At 45.6% G+C, this 27,319-nt stretch overlaps 1 protein-coding gene across 2 annotated transcripts in view; it reads right to left on the bottom strand.

The window, feature by feature from the left end:
• The window catches only part of AVL9 (AVL9 cell migration associated), a 478,148-nt gene that overhangs the window by 214,212 nt on the left and 236,617 nt on the right, over positions 1-27,319 (bottom strand). For both annotated transcript variants that reach the window (XR_015309867.1, XM_086964797.1), the window contains exon 3: positions 2,017-2,102. Coding sequence is in view for 1 of the 2 variants with exons in the window: in XM_086964797.1 (XP_086820923.1) it covers positions 2,017-2,102 (86 nt within the window). In the remaining variant the exon portion in view is untranslated. The remainder of the gene's footprint in view (positions 1-2,016; positions 2,103-27,319) is intronic.

Raw genomic sequence — 27,319 nt, 5'->3', positions numbered from 1 at the left:
CCAAATCAGTGCTAACCATCTCCTACATAACTACCAGTCTAACTTCAGATCACACTGCAGCATGGATACCGCTAGCTTACACATCACAGAGGATGCTCTGTCTCCTAGTATTGATGGACCCCTCATCTCATTTCAACACATTCAACCATCCCACTCTCGTACAAACCCTAGAGTCTTGAATAGGATTCACTGGAAATGTTCTTTGCTGATGCTGCTCCTACCTTTCCAACCAACATCAGTTTGTTCACAGGGGCGCATCGAGGTACAAAATATCCCTTTCACCTGTGGAGTAGCCCAGGGCTCCATACAGTCTTCCGTCATTTTCAACCTTTACATGGAGCAGCTTGATTCTCTACTCGCAGATAACAATATAGAGATGAATCAATATGCCAATGACACACAAGTGTGCTTTAAAGTCTCCTCTGCTTAGGACATTTAACGCCTCAAACACTGCTTGCAAATCATGGAGACCTGGATGTCCAGTGCCTTCCTGAAGCTCAACCCAACTAAAACCAAACTCCTTTCATTTGCAAAGACTAACAAACAAAAAAAAGCACAACCCCTGCCCGAAGACTTTTATCGCTTTGAACCCAAACTTTCACCGAATGGCAAGTCACTTGGATTCACCCTGGACACCAACCTTATCCTTAAGGAACACACTGCTATAACAACAAAGCCAGCCCGATAACCGCTATACATTCTAAAGTAAATAAAACCATTTCTTCCAGAAAGAAACATCAGAACTGCTGTTCAAGTGCTTGTAATTGTGTAGCTGGATGGGTTGCAATGCCCCACTCAGTGGCCACCCAGATGCAACACTAGCACCTCTTGTAGGGAACATCATATATGTTGCAGTACATCTCATCCAGGACTACAAGATGATCACATCACTCTCATGCTAATGGGACTCTATTTCCTCCCTTTGTGGTCCTCACCATCTTCAAAACCAACTGCATCATTTACAAAGCTATCTCAACAAGCACCCTCGCTTATCTTATAGATAAGCTCATCATTGCTGGGGATCTCAGCACACTCGCAGCCAGAACACAGTCAGACTGCACACTAAGAAGTGTAAAAAAGAAAATAACAAGACAACAGGACTTTTCTATCTATGTACCCAGGATCTGAAATAACATCCCTGTACTCATCAACACCGCCCCAATGCTCCTCCAATTCAGGAACGTTTTGATGACTCAGCTCGTTACAGCACACTACATCACAATACATTAACCATCCCCAAACCAGCACCATCTCCTTTAACTCATTGACATTATGCTAGTCTTTGACCATGGACAGTGCTCAGCTGTCTTTTAGCTAGGTTTGTGCTACAGAAATATCATATACATACATGCATAGAATAAACTAGTAAAGAAAGACGCAAGAGTTGAACAGTACTATGTAATTTGGTGGTCACTTCTTTAGTTTCTTCCAAACTCTATTATTGCAACGCGCTTTATTTGAACATTAACTCCTTTTCATTGAATAAGTTACAAGTAGTGCAAAACGCGTCTGCACGCCTTACTCTTAAGACCCTTAAACGAGTGTCTGTTAGAGATGGTATTAGAGAGCTACATTGGCTCCCCGTTAGGAAGCGCATTGTCTCCAAGGCTATTTTCCTGGTATTCTTAGCTCTACAGCACAAAGGGTCTAAACATCTATCCACCCCTTTTAACTGGTACATTCCAGACAGTTTACTCAGATCCTCCTACGCTAGAAAAGTAACCATTGCCAGGTTTCTGAAAGTTATATGGGGTAGTCGATCCATTTCTGGGGCTGCTGCTAAGTTTTGGAATTCTCTGCACGCCCTCATCAATAGACTTGACTTCTTTGTATTTCTTTAGAAAGTCTTTGAAAACCTGGCTTTTTTCATCTTAGGCTCTCTGGCTTTCTGAGCTTAATGAACTCTATTTTCTGGCCTATCGCTTAGATACCCTAGGGTTTAATGCGCTCTATATAAATATAAATCCAATGTTCATGTCATTACTATGCAGCCAATCCTCGTGCAGTGTTATTTACCTTGGCTTCAATCTGCCTGTAGCAAGAAACGCCATAGACTGTCCTGCGATCTCCACTCCTAGGCGGCAAGTGAAAAAATATTGTGTCTGAGAAATAAAAAAGAATGGATAAGATAAGATGCTTGAAATACATTCTACAACACTATAAAGAGAATAGCCAGCATTTAAAAATCATTAAAAATGAATCCGAATTTATTGAGAGACCGTTTCTTAAAAAGCCCTCAGATAATTTATGAGCTTCAATGCCTCATATGATTCCTCCTTTTAGCATTTGGTGTTTCTAATTGGATATACACGAAATTCATACATTAATAATACCATCAGCATTCTAAAAATGTTGAAAGGTTTTAACGTCCACCTGTCCAACATTAGTATAACTTCATCCCTAATCCACAATGCAAATGACAGGTTATACAAATAAGCAAACACGGAGGCTATCTGTAAAGACAGACACTTAGTAAATGTTCTTATAAAGTCACATAGATTTGCATGAAGCACATCAATCAAGGAACTGTACGTGTCAGAGAGGCCTGGAAATTGCTTGGCCACAGGAATTGAGGCATGGAACAGTGAAACTAAGGAACTTGGGCATTGAATTTGCTTTGTTACCAAGTATACAGTGGGCTCGAATTTAAATTTCTCTAATGCACATTGCACACTCCTTACACTGCCCAGGTTACACTGCAATTGTATAGCGCGCACCACTACCTTTCCTTTCTCCAGATTACGGACGCCAAAGTACCTATTGCTAGGAACTAAGCGTTTCTTTTTTTAGTCAAAGCCCACTTGTCGTAATTTGACGATGATCGGGTTAGCGTTCAGCTTTGCTACACGAATTTCCCCTTATCTTGACTATGTTGTTCGTGGGCCATTTGGCAATCACTGGCGTCCATTTTACATGAACGCGTTACCTCATGGTCAGCATGCCCTATTGTCCTTCCTCTATACCACTGACCATCTCCCTTGCCCAGCAACAGGCTATTTTTAGTACTGGTCAAGCTTGCACATGCGCAGTCATTACCTCTGTATTAGTGGATGGTCATCACTCAGGAATACGCCCCAAACTGACCAGTGGTGTTTAAACCCCTCCCACAAGCTGGCTGTGTTCCAAAAATGTCCTTATATGTACCTAAACTGAGCAAATGTGTTACACCCATTCTTTTTATTACTGTAAAACTGTATAAAAGAGGTCGCGCACCGATGTTCGGTGTGATACTTCTTGCATTACCGAAGGGTGCTGTAGGAATGTACCACCACCCCATGGGGTCTTAATAAACCTGTCTTTTGCATTTCCAGTTTCCGTGCCAACTTCTGTTTTATGGTGTTATGCAGTTTTGCAGAATATGTAGGTCTGAAGAATCCAATACCACAAATTGGCGACCACGAAGGGACTCATGGGCGACTCAGATGCTCGAAGGAGAGGTCGTGACGAAGGATTGGAAACTCGCCATGGACGCGTACGCTGCCACTGAGTGACCCGAGTCTTGGCACCCACGGTGTTTTTTCCTTTTCTTCTAATCTGACCTTCCAGGTGGCGCCGGTCCTAGACTAAGATCCTGATTGGTTGGGTTGTCGTACAGTGCCTGTTTGGTTGATTCGATTAAAGAACTTGGCAGCTGGAGCCTGGATACTTGAGAATTTGGTAAGCTTGTGATTGGTAAGATAGTCTACGGACACTTACTGTGGCTTTTTTGATTTGTTTGAGTTAGCTAACATTTGGTACTATGGTTTGAATTATATGTGGAGTGCACCTCACATAGGCAGGCAATGTAGAGATATTTCTCCGATTTTGTATTTTCTTGAACGGCACACCATGTGTAAAGTATATTAAGTGCCATTTTATGTAATATCGCGTTTTCGTGATATTTTGACATGCCTGTTTTAAGCACACTTCGAGGAATGTGCTGTCTTGGAAATGGTACCAATTATCGATTAAATGAATCTCAGCCGGCTCCCCCAGAGGGGACACCTAATCGCGAAATGTACGTTAAATTTGGCCTTCTCCCTATTATGTACAGTACATTGTGGCACAAATATACCAGAGCCGACCATGAATTGCAATGGCAACTACATGGGTCGTTTGATTTACGAAAGGTTCAGTATGTGGAGCAATGTTTGTTTCAGCGCAGGTCTAGACAGGATATGTTTGATTGTGTACGTATGTGGGAGAAAGCGGTGCGTGAGCGAATGAAGCGTGAACAAGCCTTGGCGGACAAAGAGCAGAGAAAGGCTGCTCGTGATAAAGCTTTACAGCTGGAGGAAAAAGAGTTGCAGGAAAAGAAAGAGAGGGAGGCACGGGAACGTAATTTGCAAATGAATGGTCAATTTCCTATTCAACGTCCTCTTTATCCTGTCCTTACTAATGAATCTGATGATTTTTCATTATTAGACCGTTGCCCGCCTCCGTACGTTCCACCTACGGCCCCGACTGAGGATTCGGACGAAGACGATCAAGGGAGTAGTCGTACCAGACTAAGTGTTGATCGAGCTGCGGAATTGCGTGGGTTTGCTCGAAAACTTAATCTTAAGTCGATAACTATTTCAAAGATTGATGACCATATGCGTAAGTGGTCTGAGCGAGAACGGTTGTATTTCCTGAGCCATTTTGGAGATGAAGTTGTAGAACGATTTAGAAAATATTCAACTGATCTGGAGCCTAAGGATGTATCAGTCGGTCGTGAGAATTTGCGTAAAGGTCTTTTTGTTCTTACAGATGCGGATCCGTTTTTCCAACGGTTGGTCCAGCTACGGGATGAGACGTTAAGGTTGCGGGAGGCGAAAAAGGCATCAGACGCGCCTGCGCCTGGATCGACGGAGATATCCAAAGAGTGTCCTATCTTTGGAGCAGATAAGAGTTCTACAGTTCATATTATGCCTATGCGTGAAGCTGCACCTTTATATGTCCCTCCTAAAGGGCAAGGTACAGATGATGATAAAACGTCTGTAAATGCGAAGGGTTATTTTATATATAATTGGGTTTACACGCCGTGGAACAGAACAGATGTTATGGCACTTAGGGCTGCTCTGCCTGACCCTCGTAAGAATCCGGCAGCCTTCTATGAAGGGGTGGAAGGGGCCATTTCCTCGTGTGTTATGACATTAGTTGATATCGACCTTTTCTTCGGGTTAATATTACCTCCTGATATGTGGAGGGCGATTCGTAAGTTTGATGATCGAGCGATTTTGGGTGCAGATTGGAAAGCCTTAGTCCAAGCTGACTTAGATAGGGAGAATTAGTTCTAGATCTTCCGGCGGCTATTTTGAATAAATTAAAAACGCTTGTCCCTCCTAAAAAGATTGATTGGACGATGTTAGCCTCTTGCAAGCAGAAAGTGGATGAATCGGTTTCTGACTTCTTCTCACGTTTTGAGGAAGCATTCCATGATTACAGTGGGCAATTATTATCGGAGGATACGGGTAGGCATATGTTCGTTGACAAGTATGTATCAAACCTCCTACCGGAGATTGCAAAACGTTTAAAGAGTAGCGAAAGTTCCTGGACCACGGCGACCCCTGCTTCTTTATTGACTATGGCTCAGTATTATGAGCGACAGGAATTGGAGGCTAAAGAAAGTACTGATAAGAAAGCGAAGGAATTAAAGACGAAGGTGATGTTGGCTCAGGTTTATGCTACACAGCCGAGGGGGAATGATAGGGGCAGACGTGGATCGTATTGTACGTCTTCCGTTCGTTCTGACATATCTGAGGACCAGTGTGCATACTGTAAACAGTTTGGACATTGGGCTTCAGACTGTCCAGTGCTTCGAGAACAGCGTAATCAGCGTGGTCGAGGAGGTGGAAGGACGAGGAATAGTTATTCAGGTTCAAGGGGTGGAGCGAGTGACCGTGGTAGGTTTGAAGCGAGGGGTCGTGGTCAGGCTGATCATAATACTTTTGATCGACGAAATCAGTATCAGATAGCTGAGGGCGAGCTTACTGAGTCCCAGGATTATGCACATGCATAGGATTGCGTAGGAAGGGGTGTGGAATCGGTTGAAGTACCAGTAGATCAAAGGGGTCCATATGTATCAGCGCATGTTTTGGGTTCTACTGATCAGTTTCTGGTCGACACAGGAGCTACTCGTAGTGCTCTGTCCAAACACTTGGTTCCAAGGGCTCCCCTGTCTGGCGAAATAATTACATCGATAGGGTTCGATGGAACACCCTCTCTTAGCCCATTGTCACAACCCATTACATTTCATATTGATAAATTTGCTGTCCCATGCCCGTTTTTGTTGTCACCAAACACTCCAGATAATATCATGGGAATAGATATGCTTAAATATTTTCGAGCAACTATACGCTGTGCTCCTGAAGGGCTGCGGGCCATTTTGAATGAGAATTACCCAGATGTAATGAGAGAGTGCCTCATGCAAGAGATTGAGGCATTAGCCTCTCTTCCAATAACGTAATGGACTATTTCAGATACAGATGTGGGACAGATGATTATCCCTCCCATACGTATCACTGTTAAGGAGGGGGCATCTTTGCCTCGTGTACCGCAGTATAAAATATCCAGGGAAGGTGAAATTGCTCTGATGCATATTGTACAAGATTTGATTATTGCAGGCGTGGTGGAAGAAGTCCCCTATAATGTGTGTAACAGCCCGAGTCTTCTGATTTTAAAGAAAGATACAGACACTAAAATCTATCGTTTCATTATTGATTTGAGGGAAGTTAATAAGATAGTGGTACCACAGTATCCCGTGGTGTCTGATATTACAACCTTACTAACTTTGATTCCGCCCACGGCCACTACCTTCACTGTTATTGACTTGAAAAACGCCTTCTTTTCGATCCCCATTCACTCTGATAGCCGATATTTGTTTGGTTTCACATTAAATAATAAATCATATAGATTTCGTCGAGTTCCTCAAGGTTACACTGAAAGTCCTAGCATTTATAGTCAGGCTTTAAAAAGACAGCTCGATTCTTTTGATTTACAGTCTGGAGTGGCTCTCATTCAGTATGTCGATGATATTCTACTTGCAGCAGATACGCAGGAACAATGTGAAGAGAGTAGTCTTGCTTTGCTTTCTTTTCTTGCCCAGAATAATCACAAGGTTTCTCGGAAAAAGCTCCAATATTGTAGACCAAAGGTGACCTACCTCGGTCATCTTTTGTCTAAGGAGGGACGTGCATTGACATCTGATTGAATCCAAGCAATTTTAGATACACCAGTCCCTCGCACTCAGAAAGATGTTCGTGCTTTTATAGGTTTAACGTCTTTTTGTAGGCAGTGGATAATGGGGTTCACACATTATAAAACCTTTGTTAGCATTGTTGTCCATAACTACACGGATTCCCCTTGAATGGACCGATGAATGTCAAGAATGCCTTCGAACAATTGAGACAAGCCCTTTGTTCTGCACCAGTGCTAGGTACACCAGATTATACAAAGATCTTTACATTATATGTACACGAGAAAGATGGGTGTGCATTGTCAGTCTTAGTGCAGACACACGGGGACAAACAGAGACCTTGTGCGTACTTCTCAGCAATACTTGATCCTGTAGCACGAGGTTTACCTGGGTGTTTTCGAGCAGTTGCAGCAACAGCAGTGGCTATACGACAGAGTGAGGGAATAGTTTTGTCACACAAATTGTTGGTGTTAGTTCCCCACGCGGTAGACGCTCTGTTAAACCAAACAAAAACCCAGTACTTAACGAGTGCACGTTTAAAAGGCTATGAGCTAACATTGTTAGCGCCACATATTACACTGAAGAGATGTGCCACTTTGAACCCTGCTACTTTATTGCCATATCCAGTTGCTGAAGGTCAGGAGGAAGAACACCATGATTGTGTTTTCCTGACTGAAGAACAAACAAAGGGTCGTATTGATTTACAGGATACGCCACTTCCAGATGTAGATGGGGGAACTGTGGGTTGATGGATCGTGTTTAAGGCTGCCAGATGGTACAACTTCTGCAGCATATGCGATCACGACACTTAAGACAGTGGTAGAAGCAGCACGAATACCACAGAAATCGGCCCAAGCAGCTGAATTGGTAGCCTTAACAAGAGCATGTGAATTAAGTGCTGGTTTATGTGTGAACATCTACACTGATAGATGGTACGCCTTTGGAGTAGCGCATGATTTTGGGCTACTCTGGAGAGAGCAAGGGTTTTTGACTTCACACGGAGTGCACATTATGCATGGAGAACTAGTGCGTGATCTCCTGAATGCGCTACTATGTCCAAAGAAAGTAGCGATAATTAAATGCAGTGCACATAAGAAAGTGACAGACAAAGTAGGACAAGGAAATGCCTTTGCAGATCGCATAGCGAGGGAAACGGCTATGTTACAAAATGCCTCGCCGATGTATGTGGTGAAATCGCAGGCTGAGCGATGGCATGATGCTAGAGAGGAGATACTAGACATTCAGAAATCAGCGTCTGAAGCAGAACTCTCAACCTGGGCAACAGAGGGAGTGTTGGATGATGAGGGTTGTTGGAGAAGCAAAGATATGGAGAGATGGAAATTGCCTGCAGCTTACTTGCAAGCAATGGTTCAAATGACACATGGATTGGCACATGTTGGAGCTCTCGCAATTACTAAATTGCTTACGCGAGTCTGGGAGCATCCTGAGATTGCCAATATGGCCAAAAGAGTAGTAAAAACCTGTTTGATATGCTTACAGTACAATCCTGCTAAAGGGACGTATACTCCAAAAGGAGGGTTTGTTCCACCTACTGCACCATTCGAAGTACTACAAATGGATTACATCCAGCTTGAGCATTGCAATAACCTTAAGTATGTCTTAGTGGTGGTGTGTGCTTTCAGTAAGTGGATTGAGGCCTTCCCCACGAAGGATAATACAGCGCTGACAACAGCTAAGGTGTTGCTCAAAGAGTACTTCCCACGCTATGGTGTTTGTAGATTTTTGTTGAGTGATAATGGGTCCTCATTTTGTCGGGAAAATTGTGGAATACGTCATGAAGGGATTGGGGATTCAGCAAAAGTTTCATGCTGTATTCCATCCGCAGTCAGCAGGTTTGGTAGAAAGGTATAATGCTACTCTGAAGTTGAAGCTAGCAAAGATCGTGGCATCCACATCTTTGAAATGGCCGGATGCTCTGCCTTTAGCATTGCTATCTATTAGATCAGTACCCCATTCCCGAACTGGCCTCACACCTTATGAAGTGGTGTTTGGAAGGCCTATGTATAGAAGGGGAGTCTCTAAGCCTCGGTTGCTACATGATGTGCCTTGTATAATGATGAACGATTATTTGGCACGATTAACAAATGATTTACTTTCTATTCATCAACAGGTTCGAGAAGCGCTCCCCGACAATTCCATTGGAGAGGCTCACAATCTTCGTCCTGGGGATCACGTTATGATCCGTTCGTTTGCGAGAACCAGCAGCTTGGAGCCGAGATGGCGTGGCCATCAGCAGGTGTTGCTGGCGACTCGAACGGCTGTGCGAGTCACGAACAAGAAGCGGTGGGTGCATTCTACTCATTGTCGTCGTGTTTCTCCGGATCTGGTGAACCCCACTGTGCTGTCTGATTATCGAGACATCTTGGACGCAGAGAAGAGCCCAGCTGCTACGTCTACTGAATTGGAGGGAGCCTTCCCGGACCACACTGTCTCTGGTGGAGAGAGATACAACCTACGGCCAAGAAAAGCAGTTTTGTGCGAGACTGGTTGAGTTACCGCTCTGAGGTTTGTGAAAACGGAAGCCTGGAATATCAAGGGGGGGAGGTGGGGGGGGGGGGGGGATCAGTTCTGCCAAGTGTAGCGACACCCGTCTTGAATCTCGGAGAAGAAACCAACGGCTACCTCGGAGCTCAGCACTCACATTTTTATTTTTTAGTTGTTCTTGTTTTGAGACATTCTGTACTTGGAACTATGGCAAACAAGAGAATTTTTGTTGCAGTACTTTTTGTTACGACCATAGTGGTAATAGCGGTAATAGCTTGGGTGGTAGAACGACTGGTTTCGGCAAGAGAATATTTATTGGCTACTACCCCAATTCCATCTGAACATTTTCATTTTACCTTGCCTTACCATGAAGAACGACATAGACAGACTTATCTGAATAACAGTTTCATTCAAATTTTACATCACACCCATAATATGACGAACACTTCGAACTGTTGGGTATGTGGAATGTTGCCTGGACATCAGAAGAAAGGAGGCACTCCGCTTATTCCTCTTCCATTCTCTCATAACGGTTCTTGCAATGCTTGGTACACTCTTCTGTTCACTTGGAGATGGCCAACAAAGGGTGGATTACTTTTCCGGCTCAATAAAATTTGTTATAATGACAGAGATGGATATCCGCAAGCAGAAGGAACTAAATTTGAATGGGAAGAATATCGGCCAGATAATGTATCATTGCCTCGAGTTTACACAAATCAAAGAAATATAAATATTTCTGCCTTACATGTGATTACAGTCATTGATACCAAAGCTGATTTATGTGTCCGAAATAAAGGTACTATCCCAGTAGGAAGAAGTGAATGTAATACTACTCTCACCTTTGACACTCCAAATGGTATTGCTTTTGTGGCCTCGCGAAACACTTACTTCATTTGTGGAAATAAAGGTTATCACCGACTTCCTATTGGATGGTTAGGAATATGTTATATATCTTTCGTATTACTCCCTGTGTTTATTGCCCCGCCTATGTATCATAATGACTTTGTGTTATACCATGATTTTATACTAAATAGAGTGAAGAGAGCATTAGCAATTGACGAAATAGATCAAATGGATACCTCCCTGCAGCAATATGTTGATTTTAATTTAGGCCTCTTCTCATTTGTTGGTGCTGCCCTGAATAGTAGGAAAATAGGACGGCTAACACGTGTTGTGGAAGCTGTTGCCAATGAAACAGTTTTTGCATTAGGGAATCTGACTGAGGAACTTCAAATTACTAGAATTGTAACGCTCCAGAACCGAATGGTTCTAGATGTAGTATTAGCTGATCGTGGGGGTGCATGCCGCATTATCGGAAGTAGTTGTTGTGTGTACGTCCCTGATAACTCACCTTCTGCATATGATGCTATTTCTAAATTGCATAAAATAGCTGCTGAAATACATCCTGACAATGGTACATGGACACTCACGGGTTGGTTCTGGACTTTGCTCAGTACTTGGGGTTGGAAACTGTTAACAATTTTATGTATAATAATTGGGATACTCTTCTTCTTTTGCCTATGTATTCAATGTGGCCCTATGTTATGTTCCATGTGTATTACTGTTTGCATTCCATCCAAACGAGCCATTGTTAAGAATGAGCAAATGATTAATCGAGAAATAACAAATATTATGCTAATCAATACGGACGATGAATATCCTGATTACGTACATTATGAGGTAGCTTCAGCTAAACGCTCAAAGGGTCGTCTGTCGTAATTTGACGATGATCGGGTTAGCGTTCAGCTTTGCTACACGAATATCCCCTTATCTTGACTATGTTGTTCGGGGGCCATTTTGCAATCACTGGCGTCCATTTTACATGAACGCGTTACCTCGGTCAGCATGCCCTATTGTCCTTCCTCTATACCACTGACCATCTCCCTTGCCCAGCAACAGGCTATTTTTAGTACTGGTCAAGCTTGCACATGTGCAGTCATTACCTCTGTATTAGTGGATGGTCATCACTCAGGAATGCGCCCCAAACTGAATGTGTGATCGAACCTTCATCTATTCCTGATTGTGAGGCGGGGGCTTTCTCATTAAAACTACGTCATAACCTGACAGTGAAAGGACTGTTGATTTACAGACCCCCAGGTCCTTCGACCCGTTTCCTGATGAATTTACCGGAGAGTATGGCCTATTTAGCTCTAAGGCATGATAAGCTGTTGGTTCTGGGTGATCTGAACTTGCATTTTGAGGATCCTCTGAACAAGGAATCTCTTCATCTGCGCCATGATCTCCAGGCATTTCAGCTGCAATTAAAATCCCTAGCCCCCATCCATCAATGCGGACACCTGCTGGATCCGGTGTTCGCAAATTGGGAGGACATGGTAGTTTCTAAGCCGGTCCCAGTCCCATGGTCAGATCATTTCCTGGTTCCGGTGGTGATTAGACTACCGAAAGGTGCCAATCAAAGGGAAGGGACGGGCACCCACTCATTTAGGAAGTGGAAAACTATAGATCAGGAGAGGTTCAATAAAGAGCTGATGGAAGGGGGCCCTCCAGGTGGGCTGGATAGTGACACCGCTTGTCTGAATCTGGAGAAACGTATTATTAAGGCGTTCGACAAGGTGGCGCCACTTCTCCAGTACAAGGAGGGGGGCAGGAAACGTAAAACTGCTCCTTGGTTCACCCAGTCGTTGCAGGCCATAAAAACGGAATGTAAACGTTTGGAGAGTAAATGGAGTAAAGGTTTCCTTAGTCAGGACAAATTGGTGTACAGGACTCACCATCGGAAATATCAGAAATTGCTGAGACAGTCTAAAGCCACGTATTACAAAACTAAAATTGACTTGGCCGAGAATGCTTCCAAGGAATTATTTAAAATATATAAAGAAATTTCTTCATTGACCCAAACGGCCGCTCCCAGCAAAGGGGACGTGGAGGTGTGTGATCGTATCGCTACCCACTTCTCTGAGAAGGTGAAGGCGATCTACTTCTCCTTTTCAGGCACGTTAAAAGGAGGGGCAGATTTTGAAGTTCAAATGACTGAGCCTGAAGAGGTCTCCAAACTCAACCATTTCACGATCCCCTCCCCGGAGATGCTAAAGACGATATGCCTCGGTGTTAAATCTGGCTCACCCAGGGATCCAGCTACAGTCAAGGTAATGGCGGAAAGCTTGGATGTACTTGAACCTTTTATTAGACATGTGATAGAGGTTTTTTTTTAGCTCACACACACTGCCAGAAAGTTGGAAATGTGCAATAGTCCTTCCAGTGAGGAAGAAGCCTAACGTAAGCTTGGGCAAACTGGACAACCTCAGGTAAATCTCGCTTCTGCCTTTTTATGGCAAAAAATGGCGGAGAAATTGGTCAATGACCAACTTATGACGCATCTGGAAAATTCTAGCCTCCTGCACCCGGCTCAGTCGGGGTTTCGTGCAGGCTAGTCTACGGAAACTGCTCTCCTAAGGGCCACAGAAACCATCAGACAGGGGGCAGATGCAGGACACACCATGGCTCTAATAATGTTAGACCTGAGCGCAGCCTTGGACACTGTAGCACACTACACTTTGCTGCAGTGTCTAAACAAAGGTGGTGTCTCGGGATCTGCTCTGGAATGGCTAAAGTCCTTTCTGACTGGACGTAGCTTCAAGGTCAGGTTGGGTGTGCATCTTTACAGAGATATTGAATTGCAGCAGGGGGTGCCTCAGGGCTCTGCCTTGAGCCCCACGCTGTTTAATTTATTCATTGCCCCTCTTGCAGGGATAGTGCAGGTCTATGGAGTTGGGTCGTCTCTTATGCGGACGACACCCAGCTGTTGATCTCTTTATCACAGGCCACGGAATGCGCTGCATCTAACTTCAGGGCTTGTATGCAGGAGCTTGCTTTATAAATGAACAAGAAGTGCCTCAAACTGAGTGGCAGCAAAACCGAGGTTCTGGTGATAGGGGGCAATAGCAAGAGTTGGTCTGCGGAATGGTGGCCTTCGAGCCTAGGCTCTACCCCCGTTCAATGTAATGAGGCAAAAAATCTTGGGGTGTGGGTTGATCCTACACTCTCCTATGAAGGACATATAAGAAGGGTTGCCGGCAAGTGTTTTGGAGTGTTAAAGTTTCTGCGCAAAACTCTGGATCTGCTCCCGCTTGAGGCACGCAAGACCATGGTTCATGCGCTTATAACGTCACGCCTCGACTATGCTAATATTCTTTATCTTGGCACCACGGAAAAGAGTCTCGGCCGACTACAGGTGCTGCAAAACTTTGCTGCGCGGCTGCTTCTTAATCAACCTAGGTGGGCGGCTTCAAAGAAAGCCCTCACCTCACTGCATTGGTTACCCGTGAGGCAAAGGGTGATATTTAAGACTTTGTGCACCTGCCATCGCATCCTCAATAACGCTAGCCCAACCTATCTGAGCGGCCTGGTCACCAGTTATGTGCCACAAAGGTCTTTGCGATCTTTTGGCACCGGACTGGTGGTAATTCCCAAGGTCAAGAACGCCAGGATGGGCGGCCGCTCTTTTAGTTTCCGGGGCGCTTAATTTTGGAACAAGCTCCCTCTGAAACTTAGGCTGGAAAGTTCTGAAACTAATTTCAGAAGGATGCTGAAAACTCAGCTGTTCTCTTGCAGCATGTAATGGCGTAAGGAGGAGTTTCTGCTTTTTCTGCTTCTCACCCAGCACGGGGACACGCCGAGTTGGCGTAACCATTGCGCTTTATAAATGCTTTATTATTATTATAATAATACCAGTATTTGTAAATCGCACAGCTACCTCCGAAGTGCTGTCCTGGCGCTGGGGATCCTCGGGAAGGTTAAGCAAGCTATGGCCCAGAGTCACATGGTGCTGGGCTAACCTGCCGCCGGCACCGGGGATCGAACCGTAAACCCCGTAGTCCGGAGTCAGGTCCACTGGCCGATGCGCCACACCTCTTCCACTGCCACTGCTCTCTATGCTAATCTACTCTGCACCACTATTCAACCACTGCAGACTACGACACTCTACTATGCAACACTGCACTCTCCTCTGCACCACTTTACAGCACTCTACACCAATGCACTCAACGCCACTACACTCTACGCCTCTCTACTCTATTCTGCACCACTTTACTCTATACCAATGCACTCTACCTCACTCTACTGTTGTATACACCACAGAACTCTTCGCCACCCCAGTCTAGGCCACTCTACACCACGCCACTTCATTATACTCTGAAACAAACTAATCTACGCCACTCTACTCCACCCTGCATCACTCCACTCTGCTATTACACTCTGTACCGCGATACTCTACGCTGCAACACTCGACTCTATGCTACAGTACTCTATACCATAGCACTCTATGTCACTCTATTTATATCACTGCTCTCTATGCTAATGCGCACTAGACCACTTTACGGAAAACCAATGCACTCTATGCCAGTCTACTCTGTACTTCATGCCACTTCACTCTAGACCACTCCACGGCACTCCACTCTATGACATTCTATTCCACTCTTTGCCACTCTATGACACTACAAGGATGCTCTACGCAACTCCCTCTATGTCACTTTACTTCACTCTATTCAACAACACTCTATTCTATGACACACTACTACACTCTACGCCACTCCACTCCACTCCAATCTACAATGCTCTAAGCCACTCAACTCTACAGCACTAAACTCCACTTTACGTAATACCTTCAACGCCACTCCATTCTGCTCTATGCCACTCCAGTCTACAACACTTTACTCCACTCTACAACACTCCGTTCTACACCCTTCCAATCTATTACACTCTGCTCCCTAAATGACACTCCACAGCACTTTACACCACTCTACTCTACTCTACGCCATGACACTCCACTTTATGACACTTACCTCCAATCCATGCCACTCTCCTTTACATCACTAACTTTTAGCATGCTGGACAGCAGTTATGCTGTTGCACAACATGGCTAAAGTATATAGGCAAAGGCAATAGTTCTTGCATTTGCCAATGTTTATTATGTACCTACTGAGACTTCTCAAATTGCTCCAGAAAAAAATACTATTAGAATTGTCTAGTCTGTAGGCTTACAGAGAAGGTTGACCAGATTTAATCATTATTAAGTTAATAAATTAAAGGTGAATTTGGGAAAACCTAAAATATTCCCTTTTGGGGAAAAAGTAAAACCGTATAAGCAGCTGGTAGGTATTAGTAGGGTTGAAATTGTATCGTTCTCCAAGTACCTTGGTATGACGTTTACAAGACAGTTGTTTTGGACCCTGCATAAAGATTTGGTGGAGATGCGGGCAGCAGCAACGACAGGTGGCCTTGTCTACTTTGACAAAATCTTTGGTGGTCCTTCCTGGTCTCCCCTTTTGACAGCTTACAATGCAATGGTCCCTACTTAATGTCTATACAGGGCTGAAGTATTGTCCCCAAGTATAGAAGGAAGTTGGGAGAGATGGGAGAACAATCTCTCCCAAAAAACTGCAATGTGCCGGGCTTTGAGACAACCTGCAGGACTGGACATTCTTAGCCTAAAAAGCAACCCTGCGATTTTGGGTTAAACTTTGGGTTTCAGAGGTACAGATGGTATCAACCTTATGTGCTGCCGAATTAGGACAGAGTGGGTTAAGGTGGCAGTGAAAGTCAGAAAAAAGATAGTTGCCACAGCAGGGGCCTTTTAAAAATGGCTTGTAGAAGAGAGTCTAGATCGGCTGATTAGGAGTATGTAGGGAACAGACTCGCTAGAAGCTACGCTTAGTTCTATAAATAAATTCGGGTAGATTTACATGTCCATGAGGGCTGAAACATTTGAAGCTCTTTTATATGCAGAGAATAATTCACATGTGGTTTGCAGTTCCAAAATTTTAATGTTCATCTGTTGATGGACTGTCGTCATTTTAATAGCCTTCACCTGTTGATTTTAAAACCGCTTTTTACAAAATACAATATAAATCATCATAATGATGCACTTACACTATTGTTGAACATGGAATTTTTAAATGTTGCATGTGCCCTGGCAACATTTCTAAAAAATATGCTTGGATTAATGATGCAAGAGGCTTTAAGTTAGTCTTTTTAGAGCTGGGGTGTATGGGGAGTGGCGATTTTATATAGTGCATGTCGGTGTACTTGAGTTAGAGCCTGGTTCAGAAGCTTGGAGGCGGGTGGGGAGTATTTAGAACGATGTGTTATGCTGTTTTAAATGTATGTTTAAAAGACAAGTGTCTAAACATTAATTGTTTTTGTGACATCCCTGCCTTGAACAAAATACAAACAAAAGTTTACAAAAAAGTTTTTCATATCCAACAATGTGAATCGCCAGCCCAGGTGCGACTAGAGTTTGGCTTAGAAAATCAGGAATTTCGGAGCAAAGGCGCCTTCATTAAATTATGTTGGAGGTTACGTGCTTCTGAAAGGGGGTCCATAGACCAACTATGCTGGAAAGAAATAGGCAGACAAAAAGAAAAGAGGATACCCGGATCCTGGGGTAGGTATTTAAACCAGGTGATAGAGGATCTGTCTGGGCATGACATTTGGGAAAAAGGCTTTTAACAAATTAATTAACACCACAATAAAACTCTTGTCCCACTCAACGGATGAGAACACCTTACTCCTAAGACGGCATGCCTGGACGGTTATCAGCTCATATGGAAAAAGGAAGCCACAGGAATATTTATCAGCCTATTTCTCGCCTACCCTAAAACATCAATTTATGAGGCTGCGTCTTGGCATGTGGGAAACAAAAATTGAATCCCCGCATGGAAGGATAAAAGTGATAACTGAGACTGCAGACTTTGTGGATACAAATACAAATCGATTCAACATATTTGTGTGTATGCCCAAAGTTACTAAAATAACGGAAGTCACTGATAAAAGCACTACTGAACAGTGTGAACATACGAATGTGCAGGGAAGCCGTAATCACCTGGCTTGACGGGGCCTCAATCCCTCTAGTAAGCAGGGGGGTGACATTTTTAAATGTGTATTTAAAGGAAATTGGCTGAAACACTGTGGAGATCGCAATAGACTGTCATAAAGATAAGTACTCCAAAATCTCCATTTTAAACGAAATTTTAAATAATTGATGTATAGTAGTATGTTTTAGATCAACTGTGTAAAAATTCTACTAATCATTTTACGTGTTTATATAAGTATGCACTAGTACTATTATAAATGTCATTGGTGTAATGGCTTTTGTTTTTAAAAGACTGATCACTCAAATAAATAAATCTTGAAAATCCTTAATAAAATTGAACTGAACTGAATTGGTCTGTTCGCAGTTTTGACAGAGACACTATGGACTAAATGGGCCTAGGCATGCCCTCCTAAACAGATTACATCATTATCTTACATTTAGCATGGTGCTAACTTCACACACCTGGGCAACCAAGTGTTGCAACACAAAAAGGAAGATCAGAACAGATGTGTTGTAAGTGCGTATGTAAACAATAGCAGGTCTTGAGATTCACTTTTGGCTCTAAATCCACAACCCAAATTATGGGCAGCACATAAAAGAAATACGATTGGTAGTGATTTTTTTTTAAATGCTCTTTCATTGATGACATGAGTGTAGAAGAAATGTTATATAAAAAATATGGAAAAAAATAAGATTTGCCCTATTGGTTAAAAGCACGATTAAAGTAAATATTCAGCCTAATTATGCAGACCGCTATAATACCACTTAACCTCGCCACTATTAAATATTGAATTGGGACTACACAAAAGATATTTAAAGTCAGCAACAGCTGCCAGCTATAGAAGAACCACAGAAAGGTAACACCAGGAAACCCGGAGGCATTGGTGTGGCACGTTTTGCAACAGAAGCAAATATATATGAAAGGGTATCAACTGTCACAGAAGGACGGTGCTAAGCCACATTAGCCACGTGCCAAACAATTGGTCTCGACTCTTCGTTATCAGATGGGAGGCTGAAACATGAATGTATGGGATGCGAAAACAAGGCATGCGATAACATGGACGAGACACACTTTCGTGTGTAACATAAAATCATCCAAAAATTTCCATTTATGACTAGGCACAGATGCTGAAAATATTAATTTGATAGCCTAAGGCGAATGTATACTGTAGAGGTTTTCTTTTAACCTTTATAGACACTTTTGATATCAGAGATGACAGTATGAGGTCTTGATGATCTCCCCGCATATGCCTCAGACACCAAAGACCCTCAATGTTTTGTTCAAAATCCCCTTTGTGTAAAACCTCCTCTTTTATAGCCTAGGTTCTCAATCCTGCAAATGCAGACAATGCCATCTTTCTGGAAAACATCAGTTGTTGTTCCACAATCTTGGCTTAATCGACGTGTACTCCCTAAGACAATACACCCCAGACATTACAGGACAATTTTGGAAAGCAAGGTAGAAAACGAGAGTGTCTGCATAATGATTGTACAGCACACAGCTACCAGCTTTACTCTAATGTTTTGAGTAGGTGCTTCCAATACGGAGAGGGGAGTAAGGTCAAGGCAGAGTTGCATATTGCTACTTTTAAACTGGAATGGCAGCATGGTGGGCAAAAGAATTATGGATTTAGGCTCAGCTCTCTGTACTGGGGGTGCATGTTTGATATTGTTCAGCATTCCGTCCATCAATTGTTCTTTTTGCATTCATCAGAGGAATACAGCTTTTTCCCCTGCAGATCCATTATTCTAAAGCAAAACGGCTAGATACCTTTGAAAGAGAATACCTTTTGAAAGGTATCTTGCCAGGAAGCACAATCCTATAAATTACGTTTTTAAAGATAGCTAGGTTGCAGTTGACAAACAGATGTTTTCCACTCATTTTTCAAGCTCCTGCCTCAACTGAAGGTAGGCAAGCATGGTCTCTTTTCGAGTCATTTCTTGTTAGGCATTAGGGCCTTCTTCCAATTATTTATTTATATTACGCAAGATTGTTATCATCCCTGCAACAGGTAAAGTCAAACACCCTCAGGTTGATATACTTGACTAGATCGGTCTAAGGCTCATGCATCTGACCCTCTTGTAAAATAGTCAAGACAACAACATGACATCACACCATTAGCTGGCAAAAATTAACATAGGCTTAGAAGCTTATTCAGTACTCAGAGAGCATTCGCCACCTCAACTACTGGGCTTGAAAAAGGTTCCTTGGCCATTGAAAAGACTAGGAAAACCATTTCTTTCTCACTACTTAACTTTTTAGTCAGTTCCCAACAAATGGGATGCAACAGACAACTAACCTGCCATGAACAGAAAGGACTCGCAGACGAGAACGAAAGGACCTTACGATGCTAGTGCATCAACTTCTTTAGCTTCACCATCAGTAAGGAAATCTTTAAATAATAGGGCAAACACCTTTGCAACTTAATTCCATTCAAGTCATACTGGTACTATAATGGGTCAAATCTGTAACTATACTCCAGGTATTGCCTCCAATTAAACAATGAACAGCAGCTATACATTCAGATGGCATGTAAACATTCTTACCTACTTCCACAAAGACTGCTTCTCAAAGTCAAATCGCTTCGATATCTTCAATTAAGTTACTTTAAAGTAGTCAATTAATGTTTTAGTCCTAGACAGGTAATATGCTTGGACAGTGATATGAGTCATGGAAGAGGTGCCAGAATTCCTTTGTGATGTAATCTAAAACCTTCAGTGTGGGACCTCCCAATCTACTGATATAACATCTTCAACTGCAATCATAAAATGTACCCTTATACCTGGAAAAACCTTACAGGGCTTGCAAGAGGATGAAAGAGAATCACTTAACAATGCCAATTTCCAGGGGCGTGGCCAAGAGCATGACCGGGTAAGACGTGCCCGAAATCGGCTCCGGCGAGCGTCAAAGATCCTGAGGAAATCCTGGGCCACAAGGGCTGCAAATTGACCCCAAAACGCCACACGTGAGGTCCGAAACCCCCCTGGTTTTGAGAGACCTGCGGGGAAAGTGCTGCGATCCGTCCTTGGAGATTGAAACAGCATTGAGACGGACGACTGCGGAAGTCCCAAAATGGCGGCCGCCATCTTCGCCTGAGTCCCGGGGAGGAGTGCCTCGCTTGGTCCCGGAGGAAAGGACGGGGGAGCAGCGGCGATGGGATTACATCACCGCCCGAGAAAACGGAGCACTGCGCAGGGCCGGACTTGGCTGGCGGACCGGTGAACCAATCCGACTACACCGGTGGAGATCGGCCCGAGAGAATCCGGAGCGACGGCGGACGGGGGCCGTCTAGAGGGACCGGTACCCTACAGAAGCCCACCTGACTGGCTGACTGGAGAGGGCCCGGAAACACACCTGACTGGCGGTCCTAGAAGGCTCGACTAACCGCGATGAGTGGAACAACTGGAGGAGCGGCTGGGGATCCTAGGAGGTGCTGGTGTCGTAAGCGGGTCTGCATATTGAAGGGAGCCCACGACACGGGGAGAAGTGTGGCAGAACACCCAGTGACCGCCGGGACACGCCGCTCTGACTCGGGCGCCTGATTCGCCTCCCCGGGGGACGAGGAAGCAGCCCGGGACACGTCCTGAGCTGTAGAGACTAACCCTCCCCTCCGAGGCCAGAGCGGGCAAAACTGAGGCCTAGAAGTGAGGCCCTGCACTAACTGAAGGCCGTGAAAGGGCCGCGAAAGACTACACCAGCCCACTCGCCCCTCGGGGTACCCGCGCTCCTCCTGGACCTCGAGGCTTCTGTGTCCCCCCCCACTCTCCCCCCTCCTTCCCAATTTGTATGACTGACGGTGAAGAGGGGGAATCCACCGTGCTATAAGGGACTCGCGACATGCCTTAGAACGGAAAATAGGGGAGGTCAGCACGGAGGTCTCGCTCCTGCGCCAGGACATGAGGAACATGGCCGCTAGAGTAACTGAAACGGAGACAAGAATAAATGAGGCAGAGGATGGGCTGCGGGACATATGGGGCGACCTTACGACACTCCAGACCACCACTAAAGACTTACAATGGAGGGTGGATGATGCCGAAAACAGGGCAAGATGGAACAACATCGGCTTCGTGGCGACTTTCTTGCACAAATGGCTCCAGGACACTTTCCCTGCGTAAATGTTCTCACCCTATTTTGTGATCGAGCGAGCACACAGGGCACTACAGGCAAAACCCCCCCGGGCGCGGCACCCCGCACGATCATAGCCCACTTCCTCAATTTCCTCGACAGAGACATGATCCTTCAAGAAGCTAGAAAAATGGGGGACATCAAATTTGACAATTCACGTATTATGATCTTTCCGAATTACAGTAGAGAAGTGCAGGCCACAAGGAGATCCTTCGTATCCGTCAAAGCAAAGCTGCGCGAAAAAGGTATACAATACATGCTGCTTTTCCCAGCCATGCTCAAGGTAATTTTCAGAGAGAAAACGTACTTCTTTCAGTCCCCAGAGGCGGCGTGGGAATGGCTCGCGGAGCGTCTGCTCCTCAAGCGGACGGGGAAACAAAGACAACAGGAGACCCCTCTGAGTATGCACCTGAGGCAAACAGGAGTGGAGCAGGGCAGGATGCTGCGACCACGGGACTCCACTGGACACTGGAGGAATCCGCCCACCCCCGGTCCGTCACAGCTTGCCAACCGCCCGGTACCGGCCGACGACCAACCTCTGAATTCACAGCCCCGACTGCGCTCCCACACTCTGCCGATCCTCACGGACCCCGAAAACAATGCGGACCTAGACCTGCATAGGAGCACATCGGAGGACGAAAGGATTGTCGAGGATGACGACCACAGCACAACCTCAACTCATCCTTTGGTAGGAGAGATTGTCGCAATGGAACAGAACACCAACATGGAACACTCGCAAGCTGAACTGACGGACTCACATTTGTGATTCCAGAACACAGTCCGGAAGGCACTGATATCGCCTTGCCCGTCGGAGCTGATCAAGAATGGCTACACACCCCATCTTTCTTTTCTTTTCATGACTCGCACTTTCCTTCACCCCCTTTTTCGTCTCCCAACCCCATCTTTCTTCTCCACACTCTTGTCGGCTCTCGGACTACTACTGAACTGTTTCCCGCTTTACGGGACTTCGTTTTAAAAGTTGTGGGACGCATAGCAGAGGTCCTGTTGACACTGTAGTGCGAAGGGTTACGACCATGGGTGAGCGACAGGCCATACCTACCACTGCGAGGGACTGACACCGGCTAGCACCAGAGTCCCAGCGGAGGGGGGGTGGGGCAGGGAGGGGCTCGTGGAGGGTTATGGTTCGTTTGATCGGATATGTTGAAATGTTTTATGGGTTTCTACAAGGTAATGTCATACTAATAGCGGATGATGCATGTGTTGCCAGAAGACTGTCAATGATAGTACGCCAGACTACGAATGACCCCACCGGTATCACTTGATAGGCAACGCTTGGTAGCCCCCTACACGGTCTACACATGGAATGTGAATGGCCTAGGCGACAGAATTAAGAGAAGTCTGGTGCAGGCTTGTATCAAACGGGCTCACCCTGATATAGTGCTCCTACAGGAGACCCATCTTCAGGGGATTAGGTGTGGTTTCCTGGGTAGAAAACCTTACACTGTCCTGGCACATGCGGGATACACAACAGGGTCCCGAGGGGTGGCTCTTCTAATAAAATGCACCCCCCTTCAAGGTTCAACGTACGTGGATAGACGAACAGGGCACATATGTGGGAGTCAATGGGCGATGGGGTAGGACCGAGCTCACAATCATATCTGTGTATGTACCCCCCCCTCCCCCCCCCCCCCCCCCCAGCTGCAGGCCAGGACTTTAAAGGGAGTCACGGACATACTGCTTGAAACCCCGAACGCCCTACTAGTGATAGAAGGAGACTTTAATGATGTAATGCTCCCGGACGTTGACAGGACAGGGACCTCCATACGGACAGGGACGGAAACGCACTTAGCGCGATTCACTAAATCCTTAGGCCTTGCAGATGTCTGGAGGGCGATGCACCCGCGAGACACCTGCTTCTCATACTACTCCGGGGCGCATCAGGTGTGTTCTAGACTAGACTACATTTTTGTGACACTAAGGGGAAAGATCGGGGGCTGAATATCGAGCCCGTGGTCTATCGGATTACTCACCACTGGAGGTCAGTATCGGTAAAGATATAGTTAGACCCAGAGGGGAGTGGCGCCTTCCGGCATGGGAGTTGCAAAATAAGGAATTACGGCAAGTCTATTTCGCTGAACACATAGGTTCGGTCAATCAGAGGTGGTGGTTTGGGAAGCGTACAAGACGGTCCTCAGGGACCGGGCGCAGAACAGACTATCGTGGGCAAAGAAAAAAGAGAGGGAAGAGATGACAGAATGCAAAGCCCAGATTCTGGTCCTGGAGAGGATGTGCCTGACCCACAATAATGAACACTATAGGCATCGTCTGCAGGACGCACAACTTAATTATAGGGCCTTAGCGACCCAAGAAGCAAAGACACACAGATTAGCTACACTTCACAGGTTATAGGACGTCAGTGATAAGTCGGGAAAGTTGTTGGCTTGGCTAAGCCGCAGAGAAATGGAAGCCCGCTGGGTCGAAGCAATAACAGATGAGGCGGGCGCACAGGTATATTTAGAAAAAGGGATAGCAGAGGCATTTGCCACCTACTATGGTGCATTTTACGAAGCCCGGGACCTGCGGGAGACCCCGGCCATAACGGAATATCTGGAGGCGGTTGATATGCCTCACCTATCGGAGGAAAACCGGGACAGTCTAGAAGCAGACCTTTCACTTGAAAAAATCAGTCAGGCCATCACCAGGCTCAGACCCGGTAAAACACCGGGACCAAATGTGTTACCGGCAGAATTCTTTAAAATGGGATCAGACTTACTGGCCCCACATCGCCTATCTCTATTTAAAAACGCGCTTGAAGACGAGATCCTCCCGCCTGATCTGCGCAGAGCAATCATTGTTCCTATACACAAAGCTGGGAAGCCGCCGATGGAATGTGCTTCATACCGTCCCATTTCCCTCCTGAACATAGAGGCGAAGATCCTAGCAACGGTACTGTCCCTACGTAAGAGACAGGTCATTACTGACCTGATAGACAAAGACCAAACGGATTTCATGCCTGGAAGGGCGACCCGGATGAACCTGCGCTGAACCCACAATTGGATGATAGAGGCACTATCTCGCGCGCAACCCCATCTCCTACTCTCCCTGTGGAATTCTAGTTTACGGGCTGAACATCATCTGCGCCAGCTTGTCACCCATGTACAGCGCGCACAACGGCCATTTTGGTATCATGGTCTCCCTGTCCGCGATCTATCGCCAGCGCGCCCCTCTGACCCAGCAAGCATCCTACGCGCACCCTGGCTCCCCCTCCCTCCCTCTCATGAGCATAACCCTTCTGCATGACCCTGTCCTTGGGAGTCACGCCTGCGCCTGACCAGCACCTCCTCTCCTCCCATGAATGCCCCTCTGTTAATGAACCTTCCCTCCGCGCTCAATTGTCCACGCGGCATGAATACCACTCCTTTGATGACCTCTTACCCCGTGTCCGACTGTCCACACAGGTCCGAGGCCATTGCCTAAGCCGGGAGATACCATTTACTGCCCCTCATTGTATGGAATCGCCCCTCTTCAAAGGACACACTGTTGATCAGGGTCTCCCCACCCCCTGGGATATGATCAGGCGCGCACTTCCTAAGACTTGGCGAAACACTCAGCTGCGTGATGACCCCCTCCTCTTATCAGCAGGTTGAGGACCTCTATTGTGAAGGTATATGGGGGTGGGATTGCCACGAGGATTATGGGGATGTCTTTTTCCTTACTTCACAATGTTATGATTGTAATAAAGAAAGGTCACATGCCATAAACCAGTGTATAAGAGGCCAGGCCTCAGAGAGGCTGTTAGAGCACCTCGAGACGATACCTTGTTGTCCGATCTGATGTGTTCTGCTCCGTCGGAATAAAACTTCTGTTTCCTGCCTTCTGGTCTCCGGCGCCTGCCTCATTGCTTGGTAATTTGAATGGTACAAAGGCGGTTAGCGCCGGGCAAATCTTGAGAAAGGTCATAGCCCTACCTTTTTCTACAATTGGCGTCCCAAAGCGTGGGGCCAATCAGCGACACGTGGATCCAGTGGGAGAGGTCCCGACGACAGAGTGAACGACTGCAACGATCGGGAGAGCTCGTGTCCGATAGACCCTCGTCTGACAGCCGATCATCCGACCTTCACTAGTTCCGAACAGACCTCTCTCGAGTGATCTACGGTCCTGACTGGGAACCATCAGGAGTGCCACGAACATCACGAAGAAGAGAGGACGATCGGGCGCTGGATTCGGAAGACAGGAAACCGTCCATGCGGTCCGGGTAAGGTCGTGTAAACACGACAAATTAAGAAATGATTGTTTGGTTTGGATAATACTAGTATTACGCTTTGTTGATACCTCTGGAGATTCACCGTCTGCAAACGGAGAAAACAACAGGCTCTCTCTTTGCAAGCAGTGAAGGATAGGTAACGCAGACTTTTGTCCCCACTGTAATCCGTCGTGCCTATCTTCCTCCCCCACTGTTTTCCCGAACCGTCGTTCGTGGATTGTTGTCTGGAGATTCTCTGTCTGCAAACAGGGAAGAACAAGGTCTCTCTTTCCAGGTATAGAAAGAGTTGGTAACGCAAACCTTTAACACGTCGTACCCACTTATTCTCCCCACTGATTGTTTGATTGACCGAACACTGATTGTTCGGTATTGGTTCTTTTGAGGTATTCACTGCCGACAAACAACGTAGAATAGAAATATTCTGTCTAGTCTTTGTCCGCCGTGATAAGATAGGTAGTGCAGACTTTTGTCCCCGTTGTAACCCGTCATGCCTATCTTCTCCCCACTGATTGGTAGCCTGTACAGCCCGGACCGCTTATTAGAGATGAACCATCCAGCTCCACTGGAGGGCACCCCTAATAAGGACATGTTCACTAAGCATGGACTAGTCGCCATAGCTTATACTAAGCTATGGCATAAATATACGAAAAAGAACCCTGAAAGTCAGTGGCCACTGATAGGTTCCTTTGATGAAAATAAAATAAAAACATTGGAAATAGCGCTCCTGAAAAATAAGACCACGCCCACTATGCTTGATAGTATAGGCATGTGGCGCAAAGAAACGGAACAACGAAAGAAAAGAGAAGAAGCAAAAATAGGGAAAGAATTACGAAAGGCAGCCCACCTAGCCGCTAAGCAACTAGAAGAAGAAATAAAAGAAAGAAAAGAAGCTGCACAAAACCAAGAATATGGGTCAACGGGTCAATGCCCTATTAGGACTCCCTCTGCGCTCTACCCTGAATTGCCCTCCAAACAGCGGGCGAACGATGAGCTACTGCTAGGTCCCCCAATCATCTATATGCCCCCTCCATATGCCCGCTGCCAACAAAGCTTGCAAGCCCCGAGTGCGAGCGAAAGTGACCTCAGCGCTAGTGCACCAGCCCTCACGGCCTCCGCACCAGCCACGTTAACAACATCGCTAGATGACCCCGAGGCTAGCAAGCAACCACCAGCCAGATCAAACAGATTGAGCAAAGATGAACGGGATGGGATTGACAAAATAGCAAAGACATTAGTAGAACGAAGGGAGAGCGAAGAATACACAATGAACATGTATAATTCGCATGCCGACAGCCACAGACGGCATTTCATTTTGCGATTCAGCTACCACACCCTGAACGCATATGAGGATAAGTATCAGAGTAAGGGCCCCGCTAAACTGACAACGCTATATAGGAAGATTGATGTTGGAGATGGGACTGAACGTGAGGCGACGGAGCTCTTCATGCAGACGCTTGAGGTCTTCCGCCACCTCAC

Source organism: Lissotriton vulgaris, chromosome 4_1 (assembly GCF_964263255.1).
Source record: "Lissotriton vulgaris chromosome 4_1, aLisVul1.2, whole genome shotgun sequence".
NCBI classification, from domain to species: domain Eukaryota; kingdom Metazoa; phylum Chordata; class Amphibia; order Caudata; family Salamandridae; genus Lissotriton; species Lissotriton vulgaris.
The sequence above is the reverse complement of the archived record's forward strand: the minus strand, read 5'-3'. Positions and strand labels throughout refer to the sequence as shown.